The sequence below is a fragment of the Rhinoderma darwinii genome, chromosome 1 (genome assembly GCF_050947455.1).
Source record: "Rhinoderma darwinii isolate aRhiDar2 chromosome 1, aRhiDar2.hap1, whole genome shotgun sequence".
Taxonomy (NCBI): Eukaryota; Metazoa; Chordata; class Amphibia; order Anura; family Rhinodermatidae; genus Rhinoderma; species Rhinoderma darwinii.
The window spans coordinates 173,273,063-173,287,049 of NC_134687.1; the positions used below are offsets into that span (position 1 = coordinate 173,273,063).

The 13,987-nt window shown below is 39.1% G+C and overlaps 1 protein-coding gene across 1 annotated transcript in view; it reads left to right on the top strand.

Annotated features, from left to right (window-relative positions):
- The first annotated feature begins 4,130 nt into the window (after positions 1 to 4,130).
- Positions 4,131 to 13,987, top strand: part of GIMD1 (GIMAP family P-loop NTPase domain containing 1) — a 38,399-nt gene continuing 28,542 nt past the window's right edge. Inside the window, exons 1-2 of the mRNA XM_075849750.1 lie at positions 4,131 to 4,217; positions 5,628 to 6,021. Coding sequence (XP_075705865.1) covers positions 5,635 to 6,021 — 387 coding nt within the window. The 5' untranslated portion in view covers positions 4,131 to 4,217; positions 5,628 to 5,634. The remainder of the gene's footprint in view (positions 4,218 to 5,627; positions 6,022 to 13,987) is intronic.

The window sequence follows — 13,987 nt, forward strand, 5'->3', positions numbered from 1 at the left end:
CCACTTTTTCCCTTATCAGGCCTTTATTATTAATAAAAATATATAAACAAACAAATAAACTATACATAATTGGTATCGCCGCGTCCGTAACGGCCTGAACTACAAAATTATTTTGTTATTTATCCCGCACGGTGAACGCCGTAAAAAAAAATATTAATAAACCGTACCACAATCACAATTGTTTGGTCACTTCACCTCCCAAAAAATGGAATAAAAAGAGATCAAAAAGTCGCATGTACCTAAAAATGGTACTGATGGAAAATACAGTTCGTTACGCAAAAAATAAGTCCTCGCACGGCTTTATTGATTGAAAAATAAAAACGTTATGGCTCTTAGAATAAGGTAACACAAAAAGTGAATGATTGTTTACAAAACGTATTTTATTGTGCAAACGCCATAAGACATAAAAAAAAACTATAAACATCTGGTATCGCCGTGATCGTATCGCCCCGCAGAATAAAGTTAATATATCATTTATAGCGCACGGTGAACGCTGTAAAAAAAAAAGTATACAAAAACAATAGTAGAATTGCTGTTTATTAGTCACCACGCCACCTAAAAATGGAATAAAAACTGATCAAAAAGCCGCATGCACCCCATGAAAACTACAATGGATTCCTCAAGGGGTCTAGTTTCCAAATTGGGGTCACTTTTGGGGGGTTTCCAATGTTTTGGCACCACAAGACCTCTTCAAACCGGACATGGTGCCTAATAAAAAAGAGGGCTCAAAATCCGCTAGGTGCTCCTTTGCTTCGGAGGCCGGTGCTTCAGTCCATTACCGCCCGAGGGCAACATGTGGGATATTTCTCTAAACTGCAGAATCTGGGCAATAAGTATTGAGTTGCGTTTCTCTGATAAATCCTTTTGTGTTATAAAACAAATGGTATAAAAAGAGTAAATGTCACCTCTACTTTGCTCTAAATTTCTGTGAAACACCTAAAGGGTTCATAAACTTTCTAAATGCTGTTGTGAATACTTTGAGGGGTCTAGTTTCTAAAATGGGGTGTTTGATAGGGGTTTCTAATATATGGGCCCCTCAAAGCAACTTCAGAAATGAACTGGAACCTAAAAAAATAAATAAATGAGGCAATACTTCGCTTCTTACATTATACTGATAATGAGCCGTGCCCACTCCGAGATGACCCCATTTTTGACCGTTTGTATAAACGGAGACCCCTATTAGACCGTTCCAGTGCCCGGTTTTCCCAAGCATACACCCCCGAGAAGTGTTTTTCTATTGATGAGTCCCTGGTACATTTTAAAGGGAGGGTTCAATTCCGCCAGTACCTGCCAGGTAAGAGGGCAAGGTATGGCGTGAAGATGTATAAGCTGTGCGAGAGTGCATCAGGGTATACCTACAGGTTTAGGATATATGAAGGAAAGGCCACCCCCAAACCAGACTGCATCCTGGACTACAATAGGTACATGGGAGGGATGGACTTGTCAAATCAAGTCCTGAAGCCCTACAGCGCCATGCGGTGTAGTATAAGAAGCTGGCCGGGCACATCATACAGATGGCTTTGTACAATGCGTATGTGCTACGTCGATGTGCAGGCCAGAGGGGAACTTTCCTGGAATTTCAAGATCTAATCTTTAGGGACCAGGAAGGGGGGGCGCATCGTACCAGGGCAACACTTTCCAGGAGAAGGTCCCCAAACCGGTGGAAAGGGAAAGAGTCAAAAGAGGTGCAGAGTCTGCTATAAGAGGGGGATAAGGAAGAACACAATATACCAATGTGACACGTGTCCCGAAAAACCAGGGCTCTGTATAAAAGATTGTTTTAAAATGTATCATACATCCCTTGATTTTTAATTTACCCTGATGCACTCCACACAGCTTACCCCCCTCATCTTTCCCTTCTGAGCCCTGCCGTATGCCCAGGCAGCTGATAACAGCCACATGTAGGGTATTGTCGTACCCAGGAGAACCCACATTACAATTTAAGGGGTGTATATCTCCGGTGGCGCATGCTGGGCACACTATATTGGACACTGAAATGGCATATACATATATAAAATTGCAAATCTCACTCTGCACCATCTGCTGCGCATTATCTTTTACACAGTACCTGTGGGGTCAAAATGCTCACTACACCTCTAGATGAATGTCTTAAGGGGTGTAGTTTTTAAAATGGGGTCACTTCTCGGGGGTTTCAACTGTACTGGTACCTCAGGGGCTTCTGCACACATGACTTAGCACCAGAAAAGCTCCAGTAGGCCAAATGGTGGTCCTTTCCTTCTGAGCCCTCCCATGGGCCCAAAGGGCAGTTTATCACCACAAATGGGGTATTGCCGCACTAAGGACAAATTGTGCAACAAAATGGGGTATGTTGTTCCTTGTGAAAATAAGAAATTTTGATCAAAAATGACATCTTATTGGAAAAAATATAATTTTTTTCATTTCACAGCCCAATTCAAATAGGTGCTGTGAAAAACCTGTGCGGTCAAAATGATAACAAAAACCATAAATGAATTCCTTGAGGGGTGTAGTTTCCAAAATGGGGTCACTTCTGGTGGGTTTCCATTGCTTTGATACCTCTGGGGCTCTGCAAATGCGACATGGCACCCGAAAACCAATCCAGCAAAATCTGGACTCCAACAAACACATAGCGCTCCTTTCCTTCTGAGCCCTCCCATGGGCCCAAACGGCAGTTTATCACCACAAATGGGGTATTGCCGCACTAAGGACAAATTGGGCAACAAAATGGGGTATGTTGTTCCCTGTGAAAATAAGAAAATTTGATCAAAAATGACATTTTATTGGAAAAAATATAATTTTTTTCATTTCACAGCCCAATTCAAATAGGTGCTGTGAAAAAACTGTGCGGTCAAAATGATAACAAAAACCATAAATGAATTCCTTGAGGGGTGTAATTTCCAAAATGGGGTCACTTCTGGTGGGTTTCCATTGTTTTGATACCTCAACGCCTCTTCAAACCTGGCATGCTGCCTAAAATATATTCTAATAAAAAAGAGGCCTCAAAATGCACTAGGTGCTTCTTTGCTTCTAGGGCTTGTGTTTTAGTCCACGAGCGCAGTAGGGCCACATGTGGGACATTTCTAAAAACTGCAGAATCTGGACAATACATATTTAGTAGTGTTTCTCTGGTAAAACCTTCTCTGTTACTAAAAAAAAATTGAATAAAATTGAAATTCAGCAGAAAAAATGAAATTTGCAAATTTAATTTCCACTTTGCTTTAATTCCTGTGAAATGCCTGAAGGGTTAAAAAACTTTCTATATGCTGTTTTGAATACTTTGAGGGGTCTAGTTTTTAAAATGGGGTGTTTTATGGGGGTTTCTAATACATAGGCCCCTCAAATCCACTTCAGAACTGAACTGGCACCTTCAAAAAAAGGCTTTTGAAATTTTCTTAAGAATATGAGAAATTGCTGTTTAGGTTCTAAGCCTTGTAACGTCCAAGAAAAATAAAATAATGTTCAAAAAACGATGCCAATCTAAAGTAGACATATGGGAAATGTGAACTAGTAACTATTTTGGGTGGTATAACCGTCTGTTTTTCAAGCAGATGCATTTAAATTCTGAAAAATGCTATTTTTTGTAAATTTTCTCTAAATTTTGCAATTTTTCACAAATAAAGACTGAATATATCGACCAAATTTTACCACGAACATGAAGCCCAAAGTGTCACGAGAAAACAATCTCAGAATCGCTTGGATAGGTTTAAGCATTCCGACGTTATTACCACATAAAGTGAAATATGTCAGATTTGAAAAATGGGCTCTGAGCCTTAAGGCCCAAACTAGGCTGCGTCCTTAAGGGGTTAAAGCTACTGATGTGATGTCTAGCCCGTCAACATAGCACAGCTTTAGACATACCTTTATTACCACCGACTTTTGTTACTTTGGATTTGTATTTAATTATATTGAGTTATATAAGGATAGAGCATAAATTTACTTTCCACTACAAAAAATTAATACTCCGGATCGTCACTTGTTGATACAAGGCATCATACTGTATATCCTGTTGGGAGTAGTAAATAAAGGGATGAGAAACCCGTGCTCCACTACAAGATCTTGTATGCACACAATATTATCTACAATAAACTTTGATCTTTCTGTAACACATTAACTAATAGAAAGATTCTGCATTCCCCTCAGAGTGGTACCAGGGACGCCATCATCTCAGAGTCAAAGTTCACTCATATCCGTGGCTGTGCCATATCTTGTTCTACAGTAGATGCAGTCTGCATGCTAAGGTAAGCAGACACGATAACCATTTTATTATTATTAGATGACAGGATAGTAATACTAATATACTTAGACATTTAAACTTGTGTGTGTATGTATTAATAATTAGTTGTATGTTAATCTGTCATTAGTATATTCTCTACATATCAAATTGATAGTATTAATTCATACTTTCTCGTAAAAGATATTTAAGAACAAAGCAGCTGCAGTATACATAGTATGGGGTGTACTTATGGTGAATTGTGACTGCTGTGGTACCAACTGAGAGAAAGGCACCTTTTTCATTGGTGGTGTAAACATACACATAGAACTCTTTTTCCAGGTAAGAATGGAGCGAATAACGGCCGTATTCAGCACCAGGCCGGGCACCCTATCCTTTATGCATACCCCTGATGAATGATCGCTAGGGCTGGCCTTAGGTTGGTGCAGTATCTTTTTTTTTATGACACCCCCTTATGGTTTACTACATAGTGCCCAAGTATTATATTTGCATTGTACAGCGCATAAATAACCATACCAGACAATGCCTAAATAACGTTATAACACTGTTAGACATTTGCGTAAATAACAGTTCCTATAGATGCAGGCAAGAAGTGTGGGATCAGGTGCACATTCTCTGGGTGCCCAGGTTATAAGGGCCAGTGGTGCTCCCTTCAGTAGTGACAGGTGATGTGCCCTGTGCAATCACATTGGCCGCACACCCCTAAGGTCTACTGTCTTCTGTATTAGGTTCGATAAAAATGAGTGTTGTAATAGTATGGTAGAGTATTGTAACTCTCTGTAATATTAACAATATATCATTCATATTGTTATTATTGAATCTACAAAGATATCTTTGCAGGTGGTGACTTCATAGAACAAAATAATAATTTTAAAAAAAAGATATCTTTAAGTAGGTGACGTCTCTTTCTCAATTTGTTATTTGATTTTCAATATACCCTATTTCTCATTAGGGGTAGTCCTATCTTATCATTACAAATTAAGTCGCCTTGGCACCTTGACTTCTTTATTTGATAAAATAGAACTATACTTTATCTGTAATCGAAAAATATGGCATATTAAAGATCTAATTGGAGACATCAACATAAAGATATCCCTAAATGTACAGAAGTTTGTTCTTGGAAGTCGTCACAACCGATGAAATGATTGTATTTTGTGTGACAACAATATGAACTAGGCTGTACAATAGTGTATAGTATGAAAAAAAGCAACTGCTATTATCTCTGTTATTCAATGGCCATAATAAAATCTTATCCACATGTCCTCAGTACTTATTTTTGTATAACGTCACAGAGTTATTTCTCTAAATACTTGGCTTGAAACCCAACCATTTCTAGGTATTCATTATGTAACCTTCATCACATAAATCTTAAGAGAACGCGTATTAATGTTGTCCAATTATTACTATTGTTTGACAGAGAATAAATGGATGATAACAATGAGATCACTATTAATCTCCTTCTCCTGGGAAAGACGCAATGTGGTAAGAGTTCTCTTGGAAACAGCTTGCTGGGAAGTTATGAATTTGAAAGTAGGATTTTCCCACAATCTGTGACTAAGGAGTGCCGACTCCGCAGTATGCGAATACCCAATTTTGCTCGGCGGATGGGGAAAGAACTGGGCCTGAGACTGCAGGTGCTGGACACACCTGGCATTCCTCATAGCAGCCTGAACCAGGATGAGGTGAAGACGAGAGTGAGAAAAGCTCTCTCTGAGCACTTTCCAGAGGGGTTACATATGGCTCTACTTGTCCTAAGGGCTGACATACCACATTGTGAAGAAGATAACCAGCACACTGTCAAATTAACAGAGGTAATTCCTGTAATAAGATGAGTAATTTCTCGCACTTGCTAAAGATGAGCGATTCTCTCTCCGTCTGTTTTGTATGCATGTCTTTATCAATTTTCGTGATAAAGAGAAGAATAGATAAATTAAGATGTTTAGCCATTGTACAAGGGGAGGTTTTTCATTCTGCTGCCAGGCCCTCCAGAACTGGAGTTTTATCTTTAATCCCATATCGGGAGATCTGCCTTGTATGTTTTTCAAAAAAACATGGATGAAATTGTTAATTGCTACCAGATGAAAACAGCCTTGATACAAGCTTACCTTCCTTATTCCCATCAAGGCCAGGCCAGGTTACGCTATTCACACACGTCCTGTCAAGAGGTATTAGGGTCTAAAGGAGAGAGAAAGTGTTGGATGTATGTTAGACCAATATTGTGACCTTTATCATTGCAATGGCTTTATTGGCAAAGAATTTACTGAAAAAAAACCTGAAGATTAGATGATTTTTATAAATATGTGAACATTTTTTTTGTGCTTAGAATCAAAAAGTGGCAAAAATCATTAACATAAAAAATGTATATATAATATGTTGGCATGGAAGCCATATGGTGTGCATAAAAATTTGCGATGCATGTGATAAACTACAAATAATAGACAAATGTGATATATTGGTAGAGATTTATCAAAACTAGTGCAGGGGATGGGTGGTGCTGTTGCCCATAGCAAATAATCACGTTGTTGCTTTTATTTACTAAAGGCCCTTTGAAAAATAAGAGCTAAAATTGGATTGGTTGCTAAGTTGCACCACTGTTTTCTTTTCCTTAGCTACGATATATTCCCCCTTTTTTGTATTTATAGGGCATCTCCAAACTGTTAATGCCAGCATGCCTAGCTAGTAAATTATTATTTTTTTTTCACCTCTAATATGGTGAATTCACACAGTATTTGTTGCGGAATTTAGCAAAATTCATCAACAGACACCATTTACTTACAGTGTAAAAAAAAATCACAGCAAATACTAGAAATGCTTCAGATTTTTAAGTCTGCAGCATGCCTTATATGTTGTAGAAATGTGGGAGATTTTTACAGCGGATTTAATTAATTGTAATACTATATCCACACAAAACTCTGCATGTAACACAGCATAATATACACTTTTTGTGTGCCTAATAAGATAATTATGTAATCGCTACAAAGTCTCTTTTGGGGTCCCCAATTTCTAAGATGAAAGAATTAATCCAGTCTATGCCAAGCAGGAGTGAGCAGAACTGTCTGAATTTACTGGTAACTAATAGTAGTGAGCAATAAATCCCTGTCTATAGAAATGCATTAGGCTAGTGCTATTCATCTCGCGACAAATAAGATCACTGTGATATCGCTGTCCATAGGAATGCATCGAGTAACTTGAAAATCTCTTCTTGCTGGGATTTCAGAGCTGCACACGAGTCTGGAGAAATTCTGCAGAGATTTTCAAGCTGCTCAATGCAGTAATATGGACAGCGATTTATCATTAGCGATATCACAGCGTTTTATTGTAGCGAGATAAAGAGCTGTAGTCTAATGCATTCCTATGAATAGGGATTTATTGCTCACTGCAAAAAAAAAAGTCTAAGTTTAGCCCTAGCCTAAGGGAGGCTTGAGGGAAACATTTACGACAGTCAGGCTCAATTTTCAGAAACTTCCTATTTACTGTATTTCAAATTTTGTAGATTGCCCCTTTGGAGACGCAGCCAATATTTGATTTTCTATTTTAGTTATTTCCTCCCCGCATTACAAAAGCCTTAACTTTTCACATTTTCCGTAAACATAGCCGTATACTGGCTTGTTTTTTGCGGGGACGAGTTGTAGTTTTTAATGGCACCATTTAATGTACCATATAATATACAGGGAAACAAAATAAATTCTTTGACAGGTGAAATGCGAAAAAAAAACAGCGATTTTGCCATTGTTTTTGGGATTTCAGAACAATAGTGGTAGCTGCAAATCTCTAGAACTATTTTTTTGGAATTCCTAACTGCATACACAAACAGGTCGAGTATCGTAATTAGATAAAAAATGCCATAAAACACATGATTTATGCTCCATTATAAAATGACATCCTCTTGTTATATATTGGTAGCTGTTTATGGGACTCTTAGCATCTGGAGACATGGTGAAATAAGAGTGCAGAAACCAACTATTACATCGCAAAGAGTATAATTATGTAGGGAAGTTCCACATTTTAGATTATTGTATAATATATATTTCGTAATGAAGCATAAATCCTGTTTTTTATGACATTTTGTAATCTAAAATTACAGTCTCTACCTGTTTGTGTATGTAGTTAAGAATTCCAGACAAATTGTTCTAGAGATTCATTTGCGGCTACCACAATTAGTCTGAAATGGAAAGAAACCAAAAATAACAATTGGCCATGTTGTCTCTAGACAAAAGTTAAGCCTGGAGGCGAAGTTTATTCATAGTCCTCATTTACCATGACATTACTGAGTACAGATCTGAAACGCTCTCCAGTGCAGCCGGCATTTTTCATATTGGTAACTAGATTTTCCACAATTTTAGGTCTCACGTTGGTAAAGTTAAAAATGAACTTTAGTATAAATTTGTATGCGCATAACATGGCGCCGCCAGGACCCAGCTAATTAATGCACAATCTGCCATTTTGGTAATGTCTAAACCTATCACTACAAAGATACGGCTTAAATGATAGTCTAAATAACAGCATTAGATAAACGCGTGGTTATTACCAAACTAAATATTTTGTCCTCCTCGGCCAGTGCTGATCACGTATCAGCTGCGCTGCTCAATGCCATCTGCCTGTCCATTGACCTATAAATCCTTATAACTAAAAGTAATTTGTATAAGTCTTTTTTAGAATTGTGTCATGATTTAAGTACGGTATTTAGGATATGCCTTAACATTCTGATCATGAGGCCGACACACCAGGTGGCCAGGAGCATTACTGCACCAGGAAACCCTGTAATGGGCCACAGCGCTTAGCTGGCTGATTTTTTTGCAAACCAATATCCAAAACACGCAGTCTATGGAGGCATGAAAGTTTATGTACATGTGTCTAGACTGTGTTGTAAGGAGGAGTGTGCTACAAAACACATTAGACCAGATATATCAAAACTGGTGCAAAAAAAACGAAAAACGTTGACTATTTACCCTTGGTAACCAATCAGATTCCACCTCTCAATTGTTTTTTTTTTAATCAGTTCAAATTTATTTACAAATGCAGCAATAACATAGTCCAGCTGACAAATACATTTGAATCTACATCTCATCACGGACTGTCATGTACAATCATGTACTTAAACAAAACAGTGAAACCTTTCCCAACTCCCCCCTGCCCCCCCCCCTACCCGCCACAGCTCTCCATCCCAGTTTTGTCAGCTCTTTCCAGAAAAATCCCTTCCGTCAACTCTCGTCCCAGGAGTTGTCAAAGTGCATATCTAGATACCTCAAATCACTTGTGTTAAATGTCAGGCAATATATATTCATAAACTGTCTCATCCCCTTCCTGTCCTAATTTTGCTTTCACCCCCACCCAACCAGCCTTCATTCTAGTGTCCCTCCTCTTAAGCAACTGATCAAAGTGTAAGTAGTTCACCCGAAGCCAAACCTGAGTGGTTTATCCATCTATCCCGTTGTTTTCCAAATTTCTTATCAGCCACCATTTTTAAATAAATTTTATACTCCATCAGAACCGAGTGGTTTACTGTCCCAATAATTTTATTTATTGAGGAAGGCATCTCATCCAACCAGTGTTTAACTATTCCTTCACGGGCCAGATATAGCAGCTTAGCAATGGCCAACCTTTCCCCCTCCAAACCTCCAACATATCCCAAAAGCAGCACTATCGGGTCCATTGGAAGCTGTATGCCATACACTCGGATCACCAATTCGGAAATCTCTCTCCACAGTTCCCTCAGAGACCCACAAGTCCAAAACATGTGCAGCATGTCAGCTTTCTCCTCTGGGCACCTAGGGTATTTAGCATCTGTTCTGATTCCCATCTTCATCAAGACCCATAGGGTCCCATACACCCTATGTACTAGAAAAAGATTAGAACTTCTCTGAGCTACATTAGGAGATAGCGTGCTGGGAGATGCAATAATGTCTTCCCAGTGTTCCTTAGGTATGGGATCTACGTCTCTCTCCCTTTTCTATTCAACAGGTTCCATAAGATCCCCTAGGTGCTTTGATAGTAAAAGAGTACGCCCATGAAATCAACCCCTTAGATGTAGACACTTTCACTATACAATCCATTAGTCCCAAGGCGTGTATCTCTAGAACAACTGAATTGGATTGAGTCTGAATTGCATGCCGTATCTGCAAGCATTGGTAGAACATATTATGTTCCAACTGAAATTCTTCTTTCAGCTGCTGGAAGGATTCAAGATTGGTGTCCTCGAACAGCCGTATTATGCCCTTTTGTTCCCATCCATTCATCCCCTCTAACTGCTATAGTTCCCACAGAAAGGGATTCCTCCAGATTGGGGTGTAGTTATTACATACCCCCATCTCCAGTATCTGCTTACATTGCCACTATACTTTGTGCAGTAGGAGTAAAGATTCAACAAGATTAAACAGACTGTTTCTTGCTATCCTCTTATACGTATCCGCTTCCAGTTCCTCTAATGGACCACTCAATTTTTAGAGGCCACTTTTCCTTTGCACCAGATTTGCTATATCACCATTATTGGGCCTTATTTATGAAACTGTCTAACAGAAAAACTGGCCTTGTTGCCTATAGCAACCAATCAGAGTTCAGCTTTAATTTCTTAAACTGCTCTAAAAAAATAAAAGCTGCCCTGTGATTGGCTGCTACGGGGAACAAGGCCAAATTTGCTGTTAAACAGTTTTGATAAATGGGGCCCAATGTATGTTCATAAAGCTTTGGTCCTAAATCGCTCAGCACAAAGACTGCATTGGCACTGTTTAAATTACACGTCACGTTTTTGTTTCCAATTTACATAAGCAAGACCTAAAATGGCATTGAACCCCTTTAACCCCTTAATGACCAGCCTATTTTAGACCTTAATGACCAGGCTATTTTTTACGTTTTTGAATCGTCGCATTCCAAGAGCTCTAACATTTTTATTTTTGCGTTGACATAGCTGTATAAGGTCTTGTTTTTTGCGGGACAAGTTGTATTTTTTAATAGCACCATTTTGGGGGACATATTATTTATTGATTAACTTTTATTAACTTTTTTTTGGGGGGAATAGAAAAAAATCGGAAATTTTGCCACTCTTTTTTGCGTCCTAAATCTACGCCGTTTACCGTGTAGTATAAATAACACAATAACTTTATTCAGCGGGTTGTTACGATTGCAACGATACCAAATTTGTATAGATTTTGTAGATTTTACAACTTTTACACAGTAAAAACGCTTTTTTTCAAAATTATTTGTTTTTGTGTCTCCATATTTGAAGAGCCGTAACGTTTTTATTTTTTCGCCGATGCAGTTGTATGAGGGCTCTTTTTTTGCGGGAAGACTTGTAGTTTTTATTGGTACCATTTTGGAGTAGATGTGACTTTTTGATCACTTTTTAATCACATTTTTTTAAAGTCAGGATTCACAGAACACAGCTATTTTTCCGTCGTTTTTTCTTTAATTTTTTACGACGTTCACCGTGCGGGTTAAATAATGTAATAGATTTGTAGTCGGGGTCGTTACCAAAGATGTGTAACTTTTTTACTTTATTTTGTTTTTTCATACTAAAGCAGTTTGTAAGGGGATAAAGTGGGTTTTTCATTTTTTTCACATTTTTTTTTTATTAACTTTATTAAACTTTTTTTTTTCACTTTTTCACTAGTCCCACTAGGGGACTTTAATATGCGATGGTCCGATCGCTATTATAATACACTGCAATACTTTTGTATTGCAGTGTATTACTGCCTGTCCGTTTAAAACGGACAGGCATCTGCTAGGTCATGACAGGCAGACCTGGGGGCCTTTATTAGGCCCCCGGCTGCCATGGGAGACACAGACACTCGGCGATCGTATTGCCGGGTGTCGGTGGGAGAGAGAGGGAGCTCCCTCCCTCTCTCCAAAACCACTCAGATGCGGTGCTCGCTATTGAGCACCGCATCTGAGGGGTTAAACGGGTGAGATCGATACTGATATCGATCTCCCCCGGCAGAGCAGGGACGCCCCCAGCCCTCACCTGCCTCTAGCAGCTGAGAGCAGGGAGATTTGACAGCTCCCTGCTCTGTTCACTTATTCCGATGCCGCGACGTAATAAGGCGACCGACGTAAAAACACGATGGGCCGGTCACTAACGGGTTAAGGCAGAAGCACCGACTGGGATCTTAACGCCTTCCCGCTATTGGGCGTGACTGTACGTCCTCATTTACAAAGCATAAGTAGTGCAGTGTATTGCACCGGGGATCAGATCTTCAAGTCCCCAGGTAAGTGTAAAAAAAAAAAAAGTGAAAAAAAAAAATGTTAAAGAAAAATAAATAAATAAAAAGTTTTAAACTAATAACAATAAACGCCCTGCTTCCCTGATCAAGTCCTTTATAATTGGGGAAAAATGAAAACATGAAAAAAAACTATACATAATACACATCGCCGCATTCGGAACGGCCTGAACTATAAAAATATAGTGTTATTTTTACCAACCGGTGAACACGGTAAAAAATTTAATAAATAAAAATGACAGCATTTCATTTTTTGGTCATCTTGTGTCCAAAAAAAATTTACAAAAAGTGATCAAAAAGTCGCTAGTACTCCAAAATGGTACCAATAGAAACGACATTGTTTGTCACGCATAAAACAAGCCCTCCCACAGCGATATTAACTGAAAAATAAAAAAGTTATGGCTGACAGAAAATGGAAAGTAGTTAAACGTAGAAAAAAACAATATCAATTTGGTGTCAAAATGGAACCAATAAAAATTACAGCTCATGCAACAAAAAACAAGCCCTCACACGGCTCCGTCAACGGAAAAATAACACGTTATGACTCTCAAAACGCAATGATGCTAAATGAAGGCCCAGACAAATTTTTTAGGTCCAGTAGAATTTCACTAAAAACCCAACATCATCATTTGCTAGATCCCACAGGTGGACCCCATAGATGCAGTGGAGATGAGGAAATTGTAGGGCCTTGTGCTGCTTATAGGGCTAGTGAAGAAGTCAAAGATTAGGCAATACTGGAGCGCAGATATTTTGTATAATACCCAAAAAACCCGGCCTGTGCATAAAGGATTGGTTCAAAGCGTACCACACAAATCCATGGATTATTCATTTTATTATTCATTCACCTCATTATTACATCATCCTATTATGCCCTGATGCACTCCACCCAGCTTACATATACCCTGATGTACTCTGCCCAGCTTACATATACCCTGATGTACTCCGCCCAGCTTACATATACCCTGATGTACTCCGCGCAGCTTACATATACCCTGATGTACTCTGCCCAGCTTACATATACCCTGATGTACTCCGCACAGCTTACATATACCCTGACGTACTCCGCCCAGCTTACATATACCCTGATGTACTCCGCCCAGTTTACATATACCCTGATGCACTCTGCCCAGCTTACATATACCCCGACGTACTCCGCCCAGCTTACATATACCCTGATATTCTCCGTCCAGTTTACATATACCCTGATGTACTCCGCCCAGCTTACATATGCCCCCACATTAGAAGCTGAAATACCAGTAAAACCCCAAGCAAAATCTGCGCTTCAAAAGCAAAATGGCGCTCCTTCTGGGCCTGGCAGTGTGCCCAAATGGCAATTTATGACCACATATTGGGTATTACTGCACTTTGGAGAACCCGCTTAACAATATGTGTGTGTGTGTGTGTGTGTGTGTGTGTGTGTGTGTGTGTGTGTGTGTGTGTGTGTGTGTGTCTCCAGTGGTACAAGCTGGGCACTGAAATGGCATATCTGTGGAAACTGCCAATTTTCAATCTGCAACATCTATTGTGTACTAATTTTTGCAAAACACTTGTGGGGTCAAAATGC